This window comes from Vanellus vanellus, assembly GCF_965231255.1.
Source record: "Vanellus vanellus genome assembly, chromosome: 8".
In the NCBI taxonomy this organism is placed as follows: domain Eukaryota; kingdom Metazoa; phylum Chordata; class Aves; order Charadriiformes; family Charadriidae; genus Vanellus; species Vanellus vanellus.
Window position 1 is genome coordinate 9403030 of NC_138913.1, and position 22266 is coordinate 9425295.

The 22266-nt window shown below is 42.9% G+C and overlaps 2 protein-coding genes across 2 annotated transcripts in view; both read left to right on the forward strand.

Annotated features, from left to right (window-relative positions):
- The first annotated feature begins 20 nt into the window (after nt 1–20).
- Nucleotides 21–5562, forward strand: NDUFB5 (NADH:ubiquinone oxidoreductase subunit B5). The gene is made up of 6 exons (XM_082487478.1): nt 21–243; nt 986–1074; nt 2071–2137; nt 2931–2992; nt 4036–4142; nt 4873–5562. Exons 1-6 carry the CDS (start codon nt 117–119, stop codon nt 4991–4993), a joined length of 573 nt encoding a protein of 190 aa, XP_082343604.1. The 5' UTR covers nt 21–116; the 3' UTR covers nt 4994–5562.
- A 3303-nt stretch (nt 5563–8865) lies between these two features.
- Nucleotides 8866–22266, forward strand: part of USP13 (ubiquitin specific peptidase 13) — a 56100-nt gene continuing 42699 nt past the window's right edge. The window contains exons 1-2 of the mRNA XM_082486849.1: nt 8866–9080; nt 20755–20880. Coding sequence (XP_082342975.1) covers nt 8928–9080; nt 20755–20880 — 279 coding nt within the window. The 5' untranslated portion in view covers nt 8866–8927. The remainder of the gene's footprint in view (nt 9081–20754; nt 20881–22266) is intronic.

Here is a 22266-nt window from a genome sequence, read left to right on the forward strand (position 1 = left end):
TGCCCAGCACCGGAAGGCGAGCGAAGGATCTGCCCCTTTCCGAGATGGCGACTGCCTAGCTTCACCCCGCTTCGGAGAACAGCGCCGCCGGCTCCGCCTCCCTGCCAGTTCCAGATATGGCGGCTATGAGCCTGCTGCTACGGGCAGCGGCTGCCTGGGGAGCTCGGCGGGCGGCGGGCGGCGCGGCGGGCGGTGTTCGTCTCCCCCGTCTCGCCGGGGCCGCCCGCCTGCCCGGCACCGTCGGTAGGGCCTCGGCGGCGGGAATGATGGGGGGCGGGTGTGCCAGGGGCGAGGTGACCTTGGAGAGCGGAGGAGAGGGGCCCTCCTGAGGAGAGGAGCGCGGGAGGCCGCGGGGCCGCCGCCTGAAGGAGAGGTTCTCCTGCCGCCTGAGGGCCGGTGCGAGGCGGGGCCGCGTCCGGGCCGGCACAGCGGGCGCGGGGGTCGCCGTGGCGGCTCTGGGGCTGGCGCCTTTCCCCGGTGCCTTGGCTGTGGGGCTGGGGCGGGGCCGGGCGGCGGTAACGACAAGCGGCGGCGGCGGCGGCTCCTCCTTGGTGAGCAGGTGTAGGACACCCGTTTGATGTGCGGGGAAATGCCTCGAGGGGGTGCAACGCGTATCTCCGTTCCTCTGAGAAAGTAACAGTTCTGGGGTCGAATGTGTATGGAAATTGTCGGGAGGGCAAACTTCCTAATTTACTCATCTGTGAATTTACTTGGCCCTGTGTAATGGCATTTAGTGATTTAGTTGTTGGGACTTACAGGTAGAAATAGATCTATGTGTAAAGTTAAAAGAAAAATATGTTTTATTCTAGCAAAATAGGAAATCAGTTCAGCTTTTAGGAACATTGCTATCCCCTGGAAGACCAGCTCGTAAATACTCAGCCGCTGCTGTATGCTGCTTTTTTTTATTTCCCCACGTGTTGTTGACCTTGTCCTGGCACAATCGCCAAAGGGAGAAAAAAAGATAATACTTTGGTTCAATTTTCAGCTCCTGTACGCCACAGCAGCAGTCATGGGAAGAGAATGTTTATTATCAAGGCAACAAGTTTTTATGATACTCGATTTCTGAACTTGTTGGTGAGTTAAGAAGAAATTTATTACATTCAGTATAACACATCCCTTTCAAATGATGTAAGAGTGCCTAAAATACAATTTTCTCTATTGTTTATGTGACAGCATCTAAAATGTGGTTGGCACTATTCACATAAACAATTTCCAGCGCCCTCCTAAGAAATTTTTTGTCCTATGTTGTAAAATAAGGGCCAGATGAAGTAAAAGGATACAAAATTGGCTAAATGGCAAAGATTGTGATGGGTGCTTAAATTAACACTGTAGTAGCGTTCTTAAATTATGCGTTTGTGTTCACATATGCGTAACCTACAAATGCTTTCCACTCCATCCTCCTTATTAAAATTTATTAGGTTCCTTTTCTGCAGGGTTTTTGCCTTCAATTATCTAAACCACAGAGATTAGACTTAGGAAGCCTGACCTGAGTTCGACCCCTAAAAAGCTAGGTTTCGGATAAAGCCTATTATGATGGGTAACAGCCAATCCAATACAACTCCCTTGGTGTGATCAGCCTTCCTTTATCTGTCTTCTGCAGTTCCAAAGCCAGCAGTGGCTGTATTATGTTGGATTATATTGCATTGGTGTTAGTGCCTCATGACAGTTAAACGCTGAAGCCAGTCATCACAAGGTGCTGAGACCACATTCAGGGAAAGCATTACTGTCTGCTTCTCCAGAGACTGACCTCTCCGGGAGATAGAAAGCTGAACTGAATAGGCTCATGGACTGACACAGCATCTCTGGTTTTGTACTCTAGTTTGTTAATTAACTCATTTTAAGTAGCAATATGTCTTTACATAGAACATGCCTATCCTGTGAATGCAAATCGAAGAATAATTGGCTATTCATCGTTTTCACTCCCTGCCTATGGCAGGGGGGTTGAAACTCGATGATCTTCAAGGTCCCTTCCAACCTAAACTATTCTATGATTCATACTAACTTCGACTAAATTGTGTCAGGCCTCTGAGTTTCCCATACTGTTTCTTTTTGGTTTTATCCCCTGCACAGAGATTCTATGTATTTCTGACGGGCATACCAGTGGCACTATTCATAACATACGTCAACATCTTCATTGGTGAGTGCTCTGTCTAAGTACACAGTCAAAATTATTAACTGGAAACTAAGCATGCTGGATAGAAAAGAGAGATCTTTTAAGGCTGGCCTTTTGGAAGGCCATGAATTAGGCTGCTGTTACCACAACTTTTAAGTTGTGGTAGTATTGTATAAGTACATAGATGTTCCCAGTATTTTTATTTTTCTGTAGTCAATTGTTTTTTTTTAAAAAAGCTTTCCACATTTTTAAAAATGGAAAAATTCGCATCTTTTGACAGTCTTTGAAACATCCGTGAGGTTTAGTGAACAATTCTTCTGTATTCAAATGAGGAGTCTGTATTACCTTTTTTTACATACTTCATTAAGAAGGCTGCATACACTGCAACTGTTGCTTTTTATCTAGAAAAAAAGGCAAAATTCTTCTTGGCAGTACGTGTTTTAAATCTACTACTGTAATAATACAGAATTAATTTAATAGAGAAATTAGGAAAAAATCCATGCTTTCAGTTTATAAACTCTAAAGGGCATTTCTGTGGACGTGACCTTAATTATTTCTTCTGTATAGGTGCTAATTTCACCCTTGTGTGGCTTAAAGCCTATGAACTAGATACATGCAGTGTGAAGTGTCTGGAAAAATTACAAGTCCAATTTTTCTGAATGGTGCTCAGATTGAGGGATTAAGTACTCTCCGTGTGAAATAATGATCTTTCCCTAATGTGAAAGGCAGAATATAAGGTACTTAAAAGAAACCACAACAAACCAAAACCAAAACAAAAAATTTGAATTAAATGTTCCTCCCTTCTTTTCCTTGTCAGGTGAAGCTGAACTTGCAGAGATTCCCGAAGGTTATGTTCCAGAGTACTGGGAATACTACAAAGTGAGTGTAACATGTAAAAGGGTGGCCTGTTAGGGACAGCATTCCTCTTGATGATACTTTCGTATGTAAAATGTGTGGATAATGATAGTGAGGATGGCCACGTCCCTGCCATTGGGTGTCAGTGTAGCAGAACTCGAATTGTGCAATTATGATTTTAGTAAACTTGCCTTTTTTCAGCTTTATGGAACGTATGTGGTACTGTAGGAAATCTGTTTATTGACACAAGTACATGCAAATGATCTGCTACTTTATATAAGTAAACTGCTGAAGCTATGCACCAAGAATTCTAATATTCCTAAGTACTAAGAACAGTCTTTGTTCTCTTTATTCTTAGCGTGCAGCCTTTGTTTTGTCTTTGTTTATTGCCTTGGAACTACAACATCTTAAGATACTGGAGTTTAAAGGGATATTACTTTCTTTTGGATTGTTTGCTAGCATGTTTTCAAATTCCTACATCACACATGGTTTTATATCTAGAATTGAAGATTTTTATAGTCAGAAACTCAAGGTTAGACTTTTTTCATTTCATTAGTTTTTCTTAAAATTGTTCCCTGGCTTCTTGCTGCAAGCACTTTTTTAGTTTTGATAGGCAGTAATTGAACTCAGCAATACTATTATGACTGTTTCAACTTATTTAGACTTTTGTTCCTAGTGAAATGACCTCTATGTGGAAGCAGAACTTTAAAATGTTACTGATTATGGTGCGAGGTTTGGAGTCCATTTCTGTGATTAGAGTAGCAGTTTAAGGAACTTTACTTCAACAGAAAGAAAATAAATCACGTCTTCCATTAACTTCCAGTTTTGCTACACAATAGTCATCTGCAGGTTGTCTTGGCATTAGAAATGCTAAAAGAAATACAGCTTTTAAAGGTTCTGATCTTACAAATAGTTGAGCATGATTTTAACTTTACTATTATTGTTTGAATGGTAGCAGTCATAGTGTTGATGACATTTTCAGGACTCGAAACATGCAATATGATTTAGTTACGATGACACGTCTACTTGGATATTGCATGAATAATCTCTGCTTTTATATTTTCCAGCACCCTATAAGTCGCTGGATAGCTCGTTATGTCCTTGACCCCCCTGAAAAGAACTATGAGAAAGAGATGGCTTTGCTCGATGTTGAAGCGAAGAAAACTGAACTGAGGTATGTTCTATAGTTGCGGGTTTTAAAATACTGATACCTACTGCAGTTGACTCTCTTATTTTGCTTAACATACCAAGTTGGATGCTGCCATAACATGCTTATTCATGTATCGCTTGACCCTGAGTTCTTGCTGCACTGACTGGTGCCAGTGTTTTTTGTTGTATTTTTGATTTTTTGTAGTAGCTAAATTGAGTAGCTAAATGACAGATTACAGGACTGGTCATGTTCCTTGTTGCTGTTGAAAATTTTTTGGGCAGCAACGACATTGTTGTACTGTGTTTATCCTCTGCTTACCCAGAGGAAACTGTGGTGGTAGAAGAAAGTCTGAGTTGCACCAGCTGTTGCTATTGGGACCAAGACAGCATAGCTCCTTCTACCATCACATTTACTTCTGATTTTCTTGCTCCTATTTATTTTTAGTTGAAAGCTGTATCGAAACTGTCTAGCCTCTTACTAAGCAAGAACCTGTGACAGAACTCCTGCAAGCATTTTTATTACTCTTTTGTGAGATGACTTGCTGAAAAAAATTGAAATAGAAGGATGTAATAGCTCATGGTTTAGTTGAACCCTTCATATTTTGGTATTGCTTATGTTTCGGTATTATTTATCAACCATGGATGCTAAACTCATTGCTGTTGTCAGTAGTGCCCTGATGTTAAACACTGACGTATGTATGATCAAAACTAATAAAATTCATTTTGGGTGTGTCTGTTGCTCTTTTTTTTTTTAGGCTGATGGAGTTGGAAGCACGCAGACTGATGAGACACAGGGGAGATGGACCTTGGTATCATTATGAAACACCTGATAAAAATCTTATTGACAATTCTATGAAATCTACACCTGACAATTAAACAATTTTAAGACGGTATCAATGGTCTTAAATGCATACCAACAGATAGTGACTGAGCTATGTAATACATATCCTGCTGTTTACTGACTGAAATGAATAAAAATAAACAATGTTTCTGTTGATTCCAATAATCTGAAAGAAACTGTGTGCAGTTAAGCTCGAATAGCTGTTGAAAGTTGTTAATCAGAGAAAAGGCCTTATGTTGGTTGCCAACAATTACTTCTCCAGAATATCAATGGAGAATGGGCTTTGTGACCTAATATATGTGAAACAATTTGGTAATATTAGTCTTCATCATGTGATTTCTAGTATTGAAAGTTTTAAATGAAAAGTACAGGAAGCTAACCTTTTTTTCTTTTCACAATGCCTTGTGTCAGATAATTTGTGGAAGATGAACTAAGAAATAAAAATACCTTCAGATCTTTGGAATATTAGGATTATATCTACAACTTTAGACAAATACTTTCTTATTCCTTGTAGTCAAACTTATCTTTCACTGTTTTTTCCCAATTTGCATATTGTTCAACATCTGCTACCATTTTCTCTGCATTATAAAAGTTTCTTTCTTTAGATATCTGTCAATTCCCTTCATCCCTAATAGTGTCAGCTGCTTTTTCTTTATTAGTTTTGTCACTGGTTTTAAACTTTTTTCCTCTTGTGTATTCATAATATATGCTTGTCTGCTCTTTCATTTTCTCCAGTCTCACCTCCTATACAGTCTGTCCCTGGAAAAGATTTCTTAAAGACTCTTAAAAAAAAAAACAAAAAAAAAACAACAAAACAACCAAAAAGCCAACCCCCAAAGATGACTGACAGAATTCTGTGCATCTTTCAGAACTGGACACTTCTCTGTGTAAATCATCCAAAAGGTGGTCTTTCTAGAACATCTTGCTACATTGCTCAGGTTATTTTTTTGTTTGGTTGTTTTTAATGGTTTGTTTTTAAATTAGTTTTAAAAGCATAACAGGTACTTTTGCTATGATATCTATTTCCCATGGTATATGGTAATAGATGTAAAACAGAGCCACATATTGCCTTTGAGGCAGAAAGGACCTTCATTGAAGAAAACAAAGTCAGTGCTCAGTAATATAATATTTCAGAAAACTCTTAGTGAGGGGTACCTACCGTTGTCATGTAACTTTCATGCTTTAAATATGTATCTAGTGATGTGGAGAATCACATGCCAAGTAGTTGTGAGAAGGATAGCCTTTAATTTTAATGAGGTTTTGGCTTTATTACCTCAGCTATCTCCTGTGTTTTCAGAAGGCAGAATTAAGACAGAAGTGCTCGCCTACGCTGTCAGATGTAGGAGTAGAAAGCAAAGGAAAGGTTCTTAACCATTAAGAAGTGTGTGGTGCATATAAATTCACGTCTTAGTGATTTTTAGGGGACTTCATAAGCCTAAGTCTTTTATGTACTCTTGAAAATACCCCCACAATTCCTAGGATAAAGTCTATGCTCTGTTATGTAAAGCTTCTCACGAGAAGGAAGAAGCTAAGTGGATAAATATTAAACTAAGTCTTTTCCTAGTAACTGCTGTATATCTAACACTTTTAGCAATCTATTCAAGTTATTGTTATGGTTGTTATCTTTCTACTTCCTGTAACAGGCTTAGTAAGATGAACAAGGGAAAAATAAGAAACTGCTTATTGAAGGTTGTTATAAAAGGAGTGCTAGAGGGCTGAAGAGCAGGGATCAGGACAGGGAGAATGGTATCAACTGACGCTAGTTAGTGGGCTTTATCACTGCTGGGTGAACAGATACCATCTGCTGCTTTGTGACTGCAGAACTTTTGGTACATAAAAATGTAAGTCTTGACAGCAAAATCTGTAGATTAAAACTGCAAATTTTATACTCCCAATGCATTTAGCATAGAGAGACCACATAAGCGATTTTGGAGATGAAAATGGTAAACCTATCCAATAACATTCAGGACAACTCAAAGGCTTTTTTGCCGGGGTGAACTAGAATTAAAAAGCAAGCCAAAAGAGTTTATATAAAAACTCGAGTGGAAATGTGCCATGCAACTGTTATTAACCAAGGAAAAATTAAGAAATAAGGCAAGTTGCAGCTGACGACATCCGTACACTTGCCTGCCATGCATTTTCAGAACTATACAGTTATTTTTCTACACTGCTTTTGTCAAGTACATAGGGAACGTAGAGGATACTCGCTTTGTCTGGCAGACTTTTGCCACTAGAGGGATGTGTTTCCTCAGGTTCTACCGGCCATGGTACTCTGGTTTTAAATGCCTCAAGAGAGTGATGGGGCTTTGAGCAACCTGGTCTAGTGGGAGGTGTCCCTGCCCATGGCAGGCGGTTGGAACTAGATGATCTTCAAGGTCCCTTCCAATCTAAACCAGTCTATGACTCTATGAAAGTGCCTCTTAGGGTTTGTGATCCTAAACTACCTGTCTATAGTAAAAATTCCCACTTTTTAAAGAAAATAGGATCAGTTCCTTTAGCAACCCCTGATCATCTTGTTGTTTCAAAACTGTTAAAACACATAGGTTTTTCTTTAAATTAAGCAACATTGCACAGACTATTTTAAGCAAAGACTGCCTCATTTGCCATTTCCTAGCGCTGCCAAACATTAGAAAGACTCTGATTGATTTTGTATCAGTGCTTTGACTTGTCCTTTTTGTTGCAATCTTTCAGGTTAGAGGGCTTGTCTTATGGCTCTCGTTGTTTATAAAAGCCGAGTTAATCATAAGAGAAGCTATTAAAAAAGCACAAAGTCTCCTCAGGTAAAATAAATCTGTCTGGTGACCCTGTATTAATTTGTGGGTTTTATCCAGCATCCAACTGTTCTTGAGTAAGTCTGAGGCCGTTCCATTAACATCACATTCTGCCCTCCATATTTCATGTTGTTCCCAAAACTTGGATTTTTTGCTAGAAAAACTGCTGAGAATGGACTGCACTGGTCTGCTCACTCTCACAGCCTGTTTATTCATGGTTGGATACAAACTCATTTTTCAGTTCTGTTGTTAATTGGGATTTTACTAGAACCACCTTTTGAAACTTCAATTTTTGAGGTAAAAGGTGGTTCTAGCAAAGGTCCCATCACCTGCTTAGAGGTGATCAATGAATCCTTGGATGGAACGTGGACTACAGGTGGAAGGCTATTCACCTACTTTATACATCTTCCTTTTAAATGGACCAGTCATTTTAGTCCTGCTGCTGTCAGGTACATGCAATAGTTATTAGATAGCACTTGGAAAAAAAAATATTTCGGTATTTTTTTCCCACAAAGTTACTTCACTCTATCTCTCCTTTCCCTAACAGTACTCGTTAGCAGTGAAAAGCAAAGAGAAACACAGAAAACGCCCCCCCCCCAAAAAAAAAGGTGATTTTAAGCTAAGGCACTCTCTCTCCAGAGAGGAAATCTGGGGTTGGCCACTGGCCCGCCGTAGGCTCCCCGGGGCGCCTCAAGCCGGGCATTCCCGCTCGGTGTCCCCAGGGGCCGCCCACAAGCCGCTCCGGCCGCACCGGCCCACAGGCGGGTCGGGACGGCGACAGACCCCCCGGCGGGGCAGCGGCCCAGTCCCCTCACGCCGGCTGCCACCTAACGGTCGCCTGCGGCTCGCGCGCAGCGCGGGAATCGCCTCAGGAGGGGGGCCCCTCCGCCCCGAGCCCGCGGCCGCTCCCTCAGGCACCTCTCGCCGCCGGGCGCCGCCCGTCCCCGCCGCCCTGCCCCTCCGTCCCGCCTTTCCTCCCGCCCTGGTCGGGACCCCCGAGTGCCGCCGCCGCAGCTGGTGCCGCTCCCGCTGCCATTGGATTAAAAATAGCATCTTCCCTCCCTCTCCCCTCCCCTCCCCTGGGCCCAGGCTCCCGCCACCGCCGCGCCCTGCCCCTGCCCCGGGCCCGGCTGCCCTCCGCCTCCATTGCCCTCGCGTTGCCCGCTCGCCGTCGGCCGGCCGGCCGGAGGGAGGAAGCATGCAGCGGGCCGCGCTCTTCAGCGGCGGCGATGCGCAGGTGGCCGCCGGGGATCTGGGCGAGCTGCTCGTCCCCTACATGCCCACGATCCGGGTGCCCAAGTCAGGGGACCGGGTCTACAAGACGGAGTGTGCCTTCTCCTACGACTCACCTGTGAGTGCAGCGAAGCCGCCCCCCCGGCTGCCTCCGCTCCCCCCTTCCCCGCCGCCGGCCGCCGACCTGCCCTCAGCCGGCGCCCTGCGGCAAACCCGCCCCTCCTGCAGCCCCTTCCCCGCTGCGCCCCCCGCCCCGAGGGCAGCCCTCTCCCCCGGGCCGCTGCCTCCCCCTCAGCCTTCAAAATCTTCCCTCAGCCCTTCCTTTGCCACCCCGCCCGCCTCCACCTGCCCCCGCAGCCAGGTTTCCCTCGTTGCCCTCCACGCCCGCGCTGCGCCCTCTGCCGCGGCGGGGGGATCCTCAGGGCGAACTGCTGCAGCGGTGTTACTTCGTTCGCTCGCTCGCTCGTTCGTTTGTTTTTTTTCCTTCAGGCGATGTGAAGTGGTTGCTTAGACCCGGGGATTTTGCGGTTCGGGGGAAACTTTCCTTCCTGCTGGAAAATGGGCTGTGGCGGTCCGAGGTCCGCCCGCTCCCCCGCCAGGGAGCCCTTGTTTTTACTGTCACACTGAGGTAGTAACGAGGGGCAGCCGCCGGCCTTTCCGTTTGTGTGTTTTGGCCAGCAGGTGCCAATCGTTTTGCCTTCCTGCAGGCTCGGTGCTTGTTCTCTTTCTTAAAATCGTCAGAGGAAGCTTCCAAAGTAGAGGCTCCACCTGAAAATCAGTGTGAAAATCCTCCTGAAACACTTTTCTCTCGTGGGGCTTCCATTCCATCGCTGGACTTCAATGCGCTTGTAGTATTTCCCCACCGACTTGTTCAGGTTGCTGTTAAATGACTGTTCAATGTACGGGAAACTTGTTAGGGTGTTAGAGCTGTCTTGTAAAACATCCACAAGCTCCACAGATTGCGTGTGGTGGATTTGGGGCCTAACCCATTTTTAACTTCACTGGTAATACTTGGAAGCCTTCATAGATAGTAGCAGTCGATGCTATGTACGAAACAGGTGCTTAGAAGTGACACTTCTTAAATGGAGCTGAAATTTTATTAAAAGTTGCTTCTCTACGTGAAGCTGAGGTTTCCCAGAGGTGACTGAGCACTATATACTGATGTTAAAGTCAATGGCAGCACTCAAAAGAAAGCTTGGGGTTTACATTACAAAATATTCAATGAAAGATACATTTCAGACAGAATTTTTTAATCCTTTATCCTCCTTGCTTTGATAATTCCTTTTAATACAGAAAATCAAAATTGGTTTTAAAGGTGACTCAGCTGTCTGGTGTTCATCATGTCTTGTTGAACAGAGGTTATTTTTACCCTCACTCTTCAGATCTCAAGTGTCACCCAGCAGCTCTGACTGTACTGGGAGGCGGTCTGATTAAAACTGCCAGATCAGGCTCTGCTGCAGAGGCGCTAATTGTATTATATACTTAATAAGGTTTTTTGGGGGAAAATCAATGTACCACAATCTTTCCTTCAAATTTCTGCTTGGGTGAACATGTGGTTGATGTTTTCGGTTACGCTTTGAGGCTTATTCGACGTTATGGTTTATAAAAAGTTTTTGTTAACCAGTAGGAAGGGATAGTAAATACTATGACAAATTAAAAAACAACCAATCACCACCCTCACTATCGAGACTCAAGTAAACACAGCAAAAGCTGTGTTTAAAAAACAATTTGAACAAAACAGAAAACATTTGAGCAAAACTTAAATTAACAGAAACTATGTTTAAAAGTAGCAAAGGAGTTGGAATCACCATGTGTGTTTGTTTTTTTTTCCCAAAAACATTTCATCCTTTTGACTTTATTGGGAAGAGATTTCAGATTTTGAGAAACGTTGCCCTCCATTGTTAAAGCTTTTTTTTTTTTTTAATTTATAGGCTTTCACTGGGCAAAAGGCTTGAGTGAACCTATGCAGTACCAGTAAAAATAAAACTAGTCTCAGTTTCTATTGTTTTTGATGTCTTTTCAGCCCATACCACTCCTCAGTTTAACTGGGCAAAAGACTTGTCTCAGATTTTATTTTTTATTCCCATATAATCTAACAGATACTTGGATATTGTTTCTAGGGTGACAATTCTAAAGGGCAAATGTATGCTTTCTTGGATGAAACTGTCATTTACAAATTGAAAATAGCAAACCTGTGTTTTTACAGTCTCATTCAGAAGGAAAGTGAAAGGATAGAGGCAGGTTGTTGCCATGGCCAAAGGGAGATGTTTATCTCTGTATGCTTTGTATTAGGTTGGTTTAGTGACTTATTTTCTTAGGTTAGCTATGTATGATGTAAGCGAGCCTCTTCCTATTGAGCTTTCTGCCTCTTTTTGAAAGAACATACACAGGTTGGTTGGTTTGTCACAGTACTAAAGCAAATGATCAAGGTTAAAAAAGATGCTCTTAGTTTTATTATCCATGGTAAAATTCCAGATTACGTTTTTGAGGTGTTTTGTAAGTTTATGTCTCAGTATTTCGTCACATCTTCTCATTTTGCCATTTTAAATATGCTCATTGTTACAGTTTCAACTTCAGCATGTCTCTGTTTGGAGTCAGCTCAATGCAAGATGTTTTGTTCTCTCACTTTTCTTCACTACCAGATCTTATTTCAGTAGTTTCTTTCATTAACACCATAAGACTGTCTCTCAAGCTTTACCCTTCATTTTTTCTTTTCCAAAGTAGTGAATTCCCTGAGTATTTGTCTGTATATTTTAAAGTAACATACCCACTCACACCACAGCTCTATACTCAAGTTTCTTAGCTGTACTTGTCGTATATTATTACTTTCCCTGTAAGGAGGTGTTGTGATCTTTTAAATACGCTAAAAACCATCAGACCCGTGAGGATTAGGGTACAAAGTATTATCATTATAGCAAAAGATTCTTCAGCAATTTTGAAAAGGACCAAGGAGTGTGGGTTGTCAAAGACAATGAGGTACTGGGTGTGAGTGGCTCCATCTTTTACTTCCAATTGTGCAAAGTTTAACGTGGCTGTGAGACCTGACTTTTGCAGACCTGTCAGTTCTGTCTCTTGTTGGGATTTGAGCGGTGTAGTGTCACTGAAGATTTGTGTTCTAGTGGTTACAGGCAGCTTCACTGATTGTTCTCAAAATTGGTTGACTTCACTGTTCCCTCTCCATGACTTTTAAATCTTACTTCCTTGGGTAAAGATCTGAGAACAATGGTGCCTTTGTGCTACAGAGAGAGTCATTAGTTTAGAGATTTCAGAAGTGTGAGCGTAGGAGAGGTAGAAGTGGATATTCAGTGTATTTTTTCTATGAAGATTAACCATAGCATGATGATCTTGTCAGAAAGGTGGTATTGTTAGAAAGGCCACTAAACAGGTGAGAAATTCATGTCCTTTAGATTTGCCCTATTTCCAACAGAACACACTAGGGTTAGTTTCCGGGAAATTCAGCAGAAACAGGAGGCAAATTTCTGTGCACTTAAGAACCCTAGTGACACTTTTTAGTTTGCTTGTCTCGTAAGATTAGAAAATATGCTGGTTTATGACTTAATTTTTAATTACTTTTTGGGGTTTTTTTGGTGGCTTCTGGAAAAACTGTGTGTCCCTGATGAGGGCTCCTACTCTAGTTAGCCATTTGATTCTTTATACAGGAATTGTATACAGGAAGGCTGCCTACGAAAAACGAGCATGTTGAGTATCGCTCCTCTACTGACTGGCCCAGCAGCCATGGTGGCCTGTCACCTCCCTACAATTTGATGGATGAAATCCCGTACCTCTAATTTTTCAGATCTGACATGCAGTCCCTCCTGTTGACTGTTTTTCTGCATCTGTGTCACTGTGAAGTAAGTTTCTTCTCTCCTATTTTGTCCGCTGTGATCTCTTGTCCTTTTTGGGTGGATGAACTTGACTTTGTGTTCAGTAGAACACAGGAGGTAAAAAGGTTGCATTTATATAATCTTTTGTCTTTTTATTATTTATAGAGAAGTACAGTACTCTGGAAATTCCACCTTTTAATGGGATCCTTGTCTCAAAGACCTCATTTTTGACAAGTCACATCTGAAGGAGAGGCAACTGCTAGAAAAGGGATACAAACTGAAGTTATAAGAAAGGCTTACGTGCAGGCTATGTGTCTTGTAGATGGATTTGCTCTGAAGCCTTCCCCATGAAGGGCATAGGCTACAACTACAGCACAAGTCATGAGTTTGACACAGCGACAGGACCAAGCAGTCAGGTTCTCCAGATTGCAGGACTGTGTTTCTTTGAGCAGCTTAAAGCTTGGCTTCACTCTGCTGGAAAACCTTACTGCTGACAACAGCTTCCTTTGTGAATCTTGCTGACTTCATTTTTGTGGCTCGGGGACTCTGTAATGGTTATGTTAGGACAATTCCCAAAGGCTAAACTGTGCTGATGCTTGGCTGTTTATTAGACAGTACAGTTGAGGCTGACATCCTTGAGAGTTTGGAGTGTGTATTGGGTATCAGTGATCATGCTGCGTAAAACTTTCTAGAAATAAGTACATCCTATCTGTCTGTTCCTTTGGTCCTTTTTCCTTGAAGAAAATTAGAAAGTCACAGGGGCTACTGTCTGGGAGGAGTGGGCTGGTACCTTGTTTCTATTGATGGGACTGGAACAGCAGTGAGGAAACAAACACAAGGACTGAGACATGCCGAACACTCCAGACAAAAGATTTTGGCCTAGCTACAAAATGAGCTCCGAGTTACTGAGGCAGTGAATTGCTTGCTGATGGGTGATCACCTGAAAAAGAGCAGTGGTGTACTGTTGCCTCACAGGGAGATAGCAAAGCTGCCCCATGGGCGAGTGTTTTGCTGGCTGGGAGTGCACCAGCACAGCAAGGTTAACTAAATGGTCTTCCAAAGTTGGAGAATGGTAAAATCAGTAAGGGTTGTGTCTGCAGTGTCTCACAAATGAGAAATAACTATGCAGCTTTGGACAACCACCGGTGTGTACGTGCATTGTGCATTTCTGTGGATTTGATCTAAATTTGGATTTTACTAGCCTTTCCCTCTGTATCTGTGACTGATCAAACTTTAGTTATCCTGTTACCCAGAGTGACGATGGGCTGCAATATTTTGGGTACCAGAGAGACTTTGATTGTAACGTACCTGGAGTGCTAGAGGATAAATACAGAGACGCAGATGAATGGGCAACCCTGAAGCTCTGCTGAATCGCTGTGGAACCATTAGGTTTCCTCTGAACTCTTCTTCTCAGGTCTTCTGTTCTGGGAGCACAGCACTGTCGTTGTGATCAACAGAATTGTACATCTAGGGCTCTGCACAAGTAAAAATCATCAGGCTCTCAAAATCTAAGCTACCATGGAAGCAGTACAGGTGGCACTGCTTGAGCTGCAGTACTGGGCTTGAGCAAGGAAATAAGCAGTGATGGATCTGAGACATCTCCATCAGTGGCCCACGCAATCTGCACCTGGATAGTTTGACCCCGAACAATGTTGATTGATGGATGGAGGTTCTGTATTCCTGGTTGCAGTACTCATGACCTAATGTTGGTTTTGCCATTGTATCTGCTCACTTTATCGTGAAGCCTTGATCCTGCCTGTGAATGTGACTTGTACAAGATACTCTTTTGGAATTATGTATGCCCTGCTCCAGAGTCCACCTATGACTTAAGCACATGAGTGAGCAGTTGATCCACCTCTTGGAATGGTGGTTTGGTTTCATTTTAGTGACTGACTGGCCCACACAGCTTTTTTCTTCTCAGGAAATGTTTTAAGTGCTGTACTGGATTGGCCTTGTCCACGTGCCCATCTAGAAGCTACAACGCAGATACTGCACATCTTTGTTAAGTCATTGCTTAATAATCTGCTCATAGGGAAATATCCAGTGCCATCCCTAGTAGTTGGCATTTAGCCCAGAATACAGGGGATTTTAAGAGTCCTGGTATGTTTAGTTTCTTCAAGCTCTTCAGTATTTTGCATGTTGCTGTCACAAAGTGTGATAAAATAGTAAGTGGTAACTTTGATATTTTTTCTTTTTTTTTTTTTTTTTTTTAAGGAAGGGCAAGGGAAGGATTTCTTTGCACTTGAAGCTAACAATCCAGTTATTAGAAGCCCTGTACTTTATTTCCTGCTGCCAGATCATTTGTCCTTTCTTTCCCTGACCAATCCAGCTCTTCTTTTTCCATGTCTCTTGTCTTTCACCAGTTCCAGTAGTACATGGCTCCTCTTCCTTGCTTGTATATATTTTCACATCAATGGTTGTGTAATTATGTCTGTGTTGTTCCATTCCTTGTTCTGATTTTGTTGCTTGTCCTTCTCCTTCTTACCAGATGTCCAATTTTACCCTCTTAGTATTCCCTTTCTGCTTTCCTTTTGTCACTATTGCTTTCTTGTCACTGTTGGGTGATAGAGGACAGTTGTCTAAAAGGCAAACATACCTCGTGTTCCTTTTCATAGAATCATAGAATCGTAGGGTTGGAAGGGACCTCTGGAGATCATGTAGTCCAACCCCCCTGCCAGAGCAGGGACACCTTAGAGCAGGTTGCACAGGAACCTGTCCAGGCGGGTTTTGAATGTCTCCAGAGATGGAGACTCCACCACCTCCCTGGGCAGCCTGTTCCAGTGCTCTACCACCCTCAAGGTAAAGAAGTTCCTCCTCATGTTTAGGTGGAACTTCCTATACTCAAGTTTGTGCCCGTTACCTCTTGTCCTGTCACTGGGCACCATCAAAAAGAGCCTGGCCCCATCTTCCTGGCACCCACCCTTTAAGTATTTATAAGCATGGATCAGGTTCCCCCTCAACCGTCTTTTTTCCAGACTAAAGAGACCTAATTCCCTCAGTCTTTCTTCATAAGAGAGGTGTTCCAGTCCCCTAATCATCTTGGTAGCCCTATGCTGGACCGTCTCCAGAAGTTCCCTGTCCTTCTTGAGCTGGGGAGCCCAGAAGTGGACACAGTACTCCAGGTGCGGCCTCACAAAGGCAGAGTAGAGGGGGAGGATGACCTCCCTTGACCTGCTGGCCACACTCTTCTTGATGCACCCCGGGATGCCATTTGCCTTCTTGGCCACAAGGGCACATTGCTGGCTCATGGTCATCCTGTTGTCCACCAGGACTCCCAGGTCTCTTTCTGCAGAGCTGCTCTCTAGCAGGTCAGCCCGCAACCTGTACTGCTGCATGGGGTTATTCCTCCCCAGGTGCAGCACCCTACACTTGCCCTTATTGAATTTCATAAGATTCCTCTCTGCCCAACTCTCCAGCCTGTCCAGGTCTCTCTGTATGGCAGCACATCCTTCTGGTGTGTCAGCCACCCCTCCCAGCTTTGTATCATCAGCAAACTTGCTGAGGGTGCACTCTATCCCCTCATCCAAGTTGTTGATGAATATATTGAACAGGACTGGACCCAGTACTGACCCCTGGGGAACACCACTCGTCACTGACTTCCAACTAGACTCTGTGCCCCTAACCACAACCCTCTGAGCTCTGTCTTGCAACCATTTTTCTATCCACCTTACTGTCCATTCATCTAACCCACTCTTCCTAAGCTTCCCTATGAGGATGCTGTGGGAGACTGTGTCGAACGCCTTGCTGAAGTCAAGGTAGACCACATCTACTGCTCTTCCCTCATCTATCCATCCAGTCACACCATCATAGAAGGCTATCAGATTAGTCAGGCATGATTTCCCCTTGGTGAATCCATGCTGAGTACTTCTGATAGCCTTCTCTTTCTCCACGTGCCTTGAGATGACGCCCAGAACAAGCTGTTCCATCATCTTTCCAGGGATGGAGGTGAGACTGACCAGCCTGTAGTTCCCCGGGTCCTCCTTCTTGCCTCCTTTTGAATGTGACTAGATATATTCCTGGCCTTTGGCACACATTTTTGGGGTTGATTCCTACCCCCTCTTCTTTACCCGCTTGAGGAAGTTGCCATACCTACTGCAGTGGAAACCTGAAAGTGAACTTTTTGTTTTGCTGCAGCCATCTCTATGTACTGTTGTGTTCAGTTGGTTAGCTGTGGTTTGCTTTGTTTTGTTGTTTTTTTTCCCTAGTACTGGTGCATGACAGAGAGACAGGCTTTCTTTTTATTCCTCATTGTAAATTATTGTGTATTGTTGAGATGAATATGAAGTCCTGAAATGCCTGCTATTCTTTTTAAGCCTGTCCTGAAATAAAATACCTGTCATTTCGTTACACCATTGTGGGATTCAATGCAGTATGTGTATGTTAGGGATGGTCCTGTAACTTTTCCAAATACATTAAAGATTGGTTTGTTGTTATACAACAAGAGTCTTGTGACCATAGCCAGATTAATGATGGTGGTTCCTGATGAGCAGACACTCTGAATACAGCCTGTAACAGTTCTGTATGGTTGTGGGTTTTGTAGGGAAACACTCTCATGGAAACCATGGCAGAATGCGCAGAGGAGCCAGTGACCCTCTGTCATAACTGGCACTTTTTACTTTATATGTGATAGGATGAACAAACTTTTAATTCTTTGTGTTTGGGTGTGGAGACTTGTGAAGACTCGAGGTGCCATTTTACTCACTTCTCTGATATCTATATTAGCAAGTTTTACCATTGTAATGGATCTAAAGCAATCACGTGTATAGTAGACATTGTGCCCAAGTCTGTAACTGTTTGCCATGTTAGTAGATCACCAGAGCAATTGTGTTTTTTATAAATTCATTATTGCCTGAGCCACCTCAGGAGCTGAAATTGCTAAACCCTAGATTTCCTAGTGACAGGATGAGGGGTAATGGGCACAAGTTAGAACACAGGAAGTTCCGTTCAAATACACGGAAACACTTCTTTACGGTGAGGGTGACAGAGCACTGGCACAGGCTGCCCAGGGAGGTTGTGGAGTCCCCTTCTCTGGAGATTTTCAAGACCCACCTGGATGCAGTCCTGAGTAATGTGCTCTGGGCAATCCTGCTTTAGCAGGGGAGTTGGACTAGATGATCTCTAGAGGTCCCTTCCAACTCTGAAAATTCCGTGATTCCCTGAGGAGTCTAACTGGTTTGGGGGTTTGGTAATGGGATACACAGGTCATTAGTTCAAATGCTGATCAGGTTAGTAGTGTTTGAAAGCTATTAGTGTCTGGTTCCATGACCGTGTGTGAAGTGAGGTGGTGATCTCTCTCTGTTTCCTTGTGGACTGATGTTTGTGTTTGCCAGACCTTTCATCCTTGCTCTGTTTTTCAGGCTTGAGAGGGAGTAACTGTTGCATTTTACCTCCTTTCACTGTAGATTCCCTGTTCCTTGATTTCCTCATCTTACCTCTGCAAAACATGAATTACTATCTAAATAAGTAAGAAGAGGGGGGTTTTGTTTGTTTTTTAAAATACATTTCTCCCTGGTGTGTCTGTGTGTCTCCCTCTCTATCAATAAAGCACCTGGCATGCTGGGGCCATCTTAGCAGCCAAGAACAGGAAGAAATACAGTGAAGAGCACTTTTCCTTCTGCTTAGAGGGCAAGAAAACTAGTCTACTCGTGAGTGGCCTTCTGGGTAGTGACCAAGACCTGAGCAAGTACAAGCTTCTGCCCCAACAATGTCTTTAGATTGGAGTAATAAGGGAAGGCAATATTTATACGTTACTTTACCCTAAACGTCACACTACGTGCCTGCTATGTGCTGAGGCAAGAGTGAGAAGGGGAAATAAAAAAAAAAGAAAACCCAACTAAAATTCCTAGTTTTGACTCCCAGGACAAGCTATATTTTCCTGTTGTAAAATAGTGTCTTCAGTACTTTAGCTATGTTGCCTTCCTCCAGCATAAACTTTCACACATATCTAAAGTGAATGTTGATTACAAAGATTTACATGCCACAGCCTATGGAAAATATCGTTCCTTGCAGAACTGGTTGTGTGCTCAGTAGGGTTAAATTAATGAGCACAAAGCCTGTCTTATATCACAGTCAAGTGTGTTTTGAGCACCAAGCAGGTGCCTAGTCCTTTATACAGCCTTCTGCAAAGGTGGCTTTTTCACACATGCCCAGTGACCTTTTAGACTTTTGAACAGTCTGTCTACTTCTTTCCAAGTTGCGTGAGAGAATAGTTTGCCTGCATTCTTCAGGAGAAATAACTGTTTTGTTAGTAACCACAACCAATTTACTCAGATTCTACATTTAGGTCATATACTGAAAATGTCAGATTATTGTCATAGGCTGCTTATCAGAAACAGTTCAGTGGTCTCTTGCATTCCCTCCAGAAAGAGAGAGAATGGTGTAAAGCATGGTGTATTAACCTGGTGCTGGTTAGGAAAGTATTGGAGATCAGCTGTGGTCTTTGTCAGACTTGTCCTCCGCTATTTGTTCCAGTCCACGGGACTGGAAAGAGCCTAACTTGTGCCATAGCTGGTGTGGCAGGATGCCCAGCTTTGTGGTCCCTCTGAGAGAGGGGTCTGACAGGGCTCAGAGGTGGAATGGAGGTTCCTGCCTGGCAGACCCTCGAAGGGAGGTATGCCAGGCAGGAGAGAACTTCTTGGTTTACTGAATTAATATGTTTCAGGTGTGGCACTCTCAGGTGTTATCCTGTCAAAGCAATTGTTGCTGTAACAATTCTCGATACATGATTATGCAAATGTGTGCGCCTAACATGACTTGTCTCTGGAAATAATGATATTTTTTTGTTGTTGCCTTTTTTAAAAAAAATTTCCTTCTAAGGTGCCTATGAATGAATTTAGTTCATGTTGTTCTTTGGGGAATTTAACATGAGATGTTCTGTACTATCCAAGAGCACAAACAATAGAAGGGAGGTCACAGTGCTTCTGAAAGGCTCAGTCTTTGTTATGCACCACCTATTCAAAACAATGTATGCTAGAGAGGGCTTAAAAAATTGATCCAACAGCAATGAACCAGATAACTGAAAGTCTTCCTGGCAGTCTGAACGATGTAGGAGAAATCTGGCAACGGTGTTAAAATGGAACAAGACCCTGATAACAGCCAGCATAAACACCCAGCTTTTGGGAGAGGAAAAAGTGATGAGACTCGTGCCAAGTTATGCTACTGAAATGTCTGCATTTGTGATCAGTATCAGAAATGCATATCTTTATATTTCCTTTATAGTGCCCTTGTCTCCAAGAAGTATAATTGGACGAATAGAGAAAATCTCTGATACTGAAGAATGTGCACAAAACACTTGCCAGTTTTCTTGCTAGCCAGTTCTAAGAGCTGTAAGATCACTTGAGATCTGTTTTTCTTGTACAAGATTGTGGTCAATAGTAGAAGTTGTGGCTGAACCCCTGGACCATCAACTTTGCCTCACTTCTGGTTTGGAATGTTGTTCCAGTTCGCGTCCAGGAGACATTCAAAACCCGCCTGGACGCGTTCCTGTGCAACCTGCTCTAAGGTGTCCCTGCTCTGGCAGGGGGGTTGGACTAGATGATCTCCAGAGGTCCCTTCCAATTCTATGATTCTTGCAATCAAATAGCCAAAAAAAGTTCTCTATTTCAAACAAATGTCTGTGCTTCATTATTTCTATGCTTTACAAATTTCTGCACCTACAAATCTCTGTGGATTGAGCACTCAAGCGGAATTTTTCAAGACTAACTTCTAGACCTCTAATTTGGACACTCACTAACTGTAGTTGGTAAAGTAAGCTGTTTCAATGAGTTTCTAGAGGCTGTGATGTGATGTGGAAGTTTCTTAGAGTACTGATACTGTAAACACCATAATGTGCTATGAAAGCCACTTTTTAAATGCTTGCCTGATAGCAGAAAGGGTCTGCAATTTTTTGGTTTTTTTTTCTGCTTGCTGAGTCCTTTCTGTCTTGTTCAGTTCCTTCTGTGCTGTAACTATTTGTGTCATTCCTTTTAGGATTCAGAAGGAGGTCTCTATGTGTGCATGAACACGTTTCTGGGATTTGGAAGGGAACACATTGAAAGGCATTACCGGAAAACAGGACAGTGTGTATATTTGCATCTGAAACGACATGTGACAGAGGTGAGATTTGTGGCTTTCCAACTAACTACCCCAGCGATTCTTTGGTTTCTTGTGCTCGTTTAGGTAACACATTTCAGACGTAGACCAAATCTTCAATGACAGAAATGAACATGTTAAGATTTGGGGCTGGATATCAAATTCAGGTGCTTGGATCCCAACCAATCCTATAGCTTCAGTTCTGAGATGAATCAAAAACTCTATAAAGTGTCAGATCTTAAAGGCAGCTTGTTGCCTGACTTCCACTGATTTTTTTCACTATACGCTTCTGCTTATCACAATGCATATTGTCTGCATATTATGTGCATACTGTAGGTAACTAAATACTTTTCTGAAACCTGCCTTTGAAGTGTAGAATTAGTGGTTTTGTCTCAGATTTGGCTGGAAGCTTCTGAGATTTTTTTTATTTATATGAGGTTTCGTCTCAGGGTGACAGGACTTCTTTGCATCCTAAGATTTCTGTACAATTAAATCATGAGCCTTAATCCTGACCCAGCCTAGGATCTAAAGCTTAGCTTAAATTAATGCTGGATTCCAGAGCTACACACTGCCCTCATTCAGTCTTACACCCCCACACACATGGATGTATACATACAAACTTCATGTTCACTGTTCCATAATATGATTTGATGAATATCACTGCATATCAACAGTAACTTATAACCTGTGCTTCATAACATGTTTGTGTGTGCTTTATCTGGCATCAGGGCTGTTAATGACTTCTGACCTGAGCTATATGGAAGGCACTGGGTCTTCTGATAGTTCACTCTCCCATAAGCTCTGTCTCTTTTGGCAAGTTAGAGGGCCTAAAATAGCTGCTTGGAGCAGGACAGAATACTTCACGTTTCTCATTCTACAGCAATGTTTCCCCTGGGTGACGAGGGCCCTGAGTTATGTAAAGTGCCCTGACCATTTATTTTATTTCCAGTAGATGACTATTCATATTTTGTCAGAATTATAGTGTCGTGGATTGTGTCTCTCCCAGGTTGAGATTGTTAATGATGTTTGTTTAGACTTTAGATTTGTCTTTCCTTGTAAGGGTGACATCAACGTTTTCCTTCACACTGTAACTGAGGTTTTGGAGACCCTAGTCTAGTTTTAGCAACAGTTCTTCTGAGTGAATTTAACACTCTTGAAAGATGATACCTGGGACTAGAGACAGGTGGGCAGAAGCCCTGTCAGCTTGCCTTGTATATAACTTTCTTCCAGCATGTGACCTGAGAATTTTCATTATTAAAGTAAACTGGGGTTAAAATGAGGCCTCAAAAATTCCTTTCCTTGATAAAGATTAGGCTGAAGAACTCCAAAAGGAAGAAATAAATACCCCGAGCGTTGTTTGGTGTTGCGTACCTGTTCAATTGAACTAGTTCAGTGGCTACTATTTTTCTT